The sequence below is a fragment of the Aptenodytes forsteri genome, unplaced genomic scaffold (assembly GCF_000699145.1).
Source record: "Aptenodytes forsteri isolate BGI_AS27 unplaced genomic scaffold, ASM69914v1 Scaffold63, whole genome shotgun sequence".
NCBI classification, from domain to species: Eukaryota; Metazoa; Chordata; class Aves; order Sphenisciformes; family Spheniscidae; genus Aptenodytes; species Aptenodytes forsteri.
Window position 1 is genome coordinate 168,792 of NW_008794709.1, and position 3,218 is coordinate 172,009.

The 3,218-nt window shown below is 50.9% G+C and overlaps 1 protein-coding gene across 1 annotated transcript in view; it reads left to right on the plus strand.

The window, feature by feature from the left end:
• Nucleotides 1–3,218, plus strand: part of LOC103894364 (transmembrane protein 14C-like) — a 7,934-nt gene continuing 4,716 nt past the window's right edge. The window contains exon 1 of the mRNA XM_009273727.1: nt 1–35. Within this exon, the coding sequence (XP_009272002.1) occupies nt 1–35 (35 nt within the window). The remainder of the gene's footprint in view (nt 36–3,218) is intronic.

Sequence of the window (3,218 nt, forward strand, 5' to 3'; positions counted from 1 at the left end):
ATGGTGGTCTGCTACGTGAGCATCAAGGCTCTCTCGTAGGAATGATAAACAACTGGCTGGAGTGTGAATGTCATTTTTGGGAGGGGCACATGAAGAGGCTGGGAATAGGCACTAGAAATAGGCCTAGAAATAGGCACTCAAGGCAAAACAATGGCATCAAGTAGGTAACAGGTAAACCTTACTATCTGATCTGGTTAGGTATACCAAACCAAAAGCAAAGGTCCTGCTTTAAACAAAGGAGCCAGCCTGGTTTTGATCAGTAAGTCATTGCAGACAGTCATTAGCGCTCTATTGGCCAGATACTTCAAGCTCCACTGCAAAACCTGTGTGCCTAAACCACAAATATTTGCAGCGCATCTCATGACACAAAAATGCAAATCAAGTTGTCTCCACAAAAGACAACAAGCTTCTGCAAATGTGATCCATAGTCTTAGTCTTTTCCATGCACCCACTAAGGGCAGTAGAGGAGGTCTTAAGAGGATATATGGAGCTCAGAGCAAGGGGGACCAGAGAACATGGGAAAGGGGAGGACAACTGAAAAGATAGAGAAAACCTTAGGACAAAAGTGGGGAGGAGGTAGGAGAAGGAAAACTGAGAAGGGTAAAGGAAAACAGTGCATGAGGGAATGAACTGAGAATGTGGAGAGCCGATAAGCTAAATGGGATAAAAATACTGTTTTGGTAAGTGTAAGCTGCCTTTTCCAGATAACCTGGGGCAAAATGCTGGTTTGCCACAGAGCTCATAAAACTGCAATAGGTGGCCCTTTTTGGTTTTGTTTTCTTTTGTTTGTTTAGTGAAAGCCTGACAACTGTATTAACTTTCTTTTGATCGAAATATGTTTGTGCTAGTCCCTTAACCATTCGTATGTAACAGAACAAAGGTGCAGCCTGCACACCTCTTCTTCGGAGTCTTTTATGGAAGCAAGCGTGGAGGAAAGTTCATTGCTTTGCGAAGGAATTGGTCTGATCATAGTTTCCAGTGTGCAAGCTTCAGATCCTCCAATTTTTTTTCCTTGCAAATATATCCAGGCCCAAGCATAGCTACTATCAGTAGTGCAGTTGGGGAAAAAAAAACCACAAAGCAGAAAGCACGATCGACAGGTCATTTGTGTTGTCCTACAGGCAGGCCTTGAAACTTGCCAAGTTCGGCAAACCTTTGGATACACATTAATGAAGAAGCTCTGCCAGAGGTCAGAAGGTAATTTGCTTCTTGTGTCAGGTGGGCCTCATGATATTTTCCTTTCTGTAAAATGCATAAAAGATCTTGCCAGAAGCACAAACCTCACTGCTCAGTTCTCAAAGCACAGCTGGGAAGGAAGGAGGCAGAGATCAGCTGGGAAACTTGCCCAGATTTCACGGTGCTCGTGTCACACAGAATCACGGACCAGCTGAGGTTGGAAGGGACCTCTGGAAACTACCGATTTCAACCCCCCTTTCTCAAAGCAGGGTCAACTTGCTCGGGGCTCTGTCCAGTTGGGTTTTGAATATCTTCACGGATGGAGGCTCCACAGCCTCCCTGAACACCTCTTCCAGTGTTTGGCTGCCTTCACAATGAAAATTATTTTACGTAAGTTTAAATGGAATTTCCCATATTTCAACTTGTGCTCATTGTCCCTTGTCCAGTCACCACTGAGGAGATCCTGTCTCTGTCTTCTTTATTTTTCCCCATCAGATATTTACACACATTGATAAGATGGCCCTGAGCCTCCTCTCCTCCAGGCTAAACAGTCCCAGCTCTCTCAATCACTTCTTGTATCAAAGATGCTCCAAGCTGTTAATGATCTTCATAGCCCTTTGCTAGACCTGCTTCAGTATGTCCATGTCTGCCTTGCACTGGGGAGCCCAGGCCTGGACCCAGCACTCCAGCTGTGTCTCACCACAGAGCAGAGGTTCACCTCCCTTGACCTTCCTAGGTGCAGCCCAGGGTGCCATCTACCTTCTTTACTGCAAGGGCACGTTGCTGCCTCATGGGCAACTTCTTGTGACACCCTGGGACCCCCAGGACCTTTCCTGCAAAGCTGCTCTCCAGCCAGTCAGTCCCAGGCACCTCTGCAGCCCCAGACCAGGAGAGCTGCACCCTCCCTCAGGAGCTGGGACTGCATCCAGTGCAGTGCCTGGGTGGCTTCTCCATGTGGTGCCAGGGATTGTGCCCTGTAGCACATCACCACCATCGCTCAGCATGTGCACACTGTTGTCAGCAGAGTTTCCGGGGAATCCAGATGCCTTCTTTTGACATCTGTATCGGGTTTATGTGGCAAGGCTGTGGTAGTGGGGGGCTGCAGGGGTGGCTTCTGTGAGAAGACACCAGGAGCTGCCTTCATGTTGGGCAGAGCCAGCTCCAGCCACCTCCAAGATGGACCCACCGCTAGCCAAAGCTGAGCCCATCAGCGATGCTGGTGGTGCCTCTGTGATAACATATTTAAGAAAGGGTAAAAACACGGCGCAGCGGCAGCTGTGAGAGAGGAGTGAGAACATGTGAGAGAAACAGCCCTGCTTGCAGACACCCAGGGCAGAGCAGAAGGAGGGGAGGAATGCTCCAGGCACCGGAGCAGAAATTCCCCTGCAGCCCATGGTGAAGACCATGGTGAAGCAGACTGTCCCCCTGCAGCCTGTGGAGGACCACGGGGAGCAGATATCCACACTGCAGCCCTTGGAGGGCCCCATGCCACAGCGTGGACATGCCCTGAAGGAAGCTGCAGCCCATGGAGAGGAGCCCACGCTGGAGCAGGTTTGCTGGCAGGACCTGTGGCCCCGTGGGGGACCCACGCTGGAGCAGCCTGTCCATGAAGGACTGCACCCCGTGGAAGAGACCCACGCTGGAGCAGTTAGTGAAGAACTGCAGCCCGTGGGAAGGACTCACGTTGGAGAAGTTCGTGAAGGACTGTCTCCCGTGGGAGGGACCCCACGCTGGAGCAGGGGAAGAGCGTGAGGAGGAAGGGGCAGCGGAGATGAGGCATTATGGACTGACCGCAACCCCCATTTCCCATCCCCCGGGGAGTCCGAGTGATGTTGAGCCTGGGAAGAAGGGGAGGAGGTGGTTTTATTTCGTTTTATTTCTGACTTTCCTACTCTGTTATTAATTGGCAATAGATTCAATTAATCTCCCCAAGCCGAGCCTGTTTTGCCCGTGTCGGTAATCGGTGAGTGATCTTTACTCCCGCAGAACCGCAGGAGGGGACGCAGGGCAGCCCACGCACCCAGCCAGCCCCGTCGGGGCCG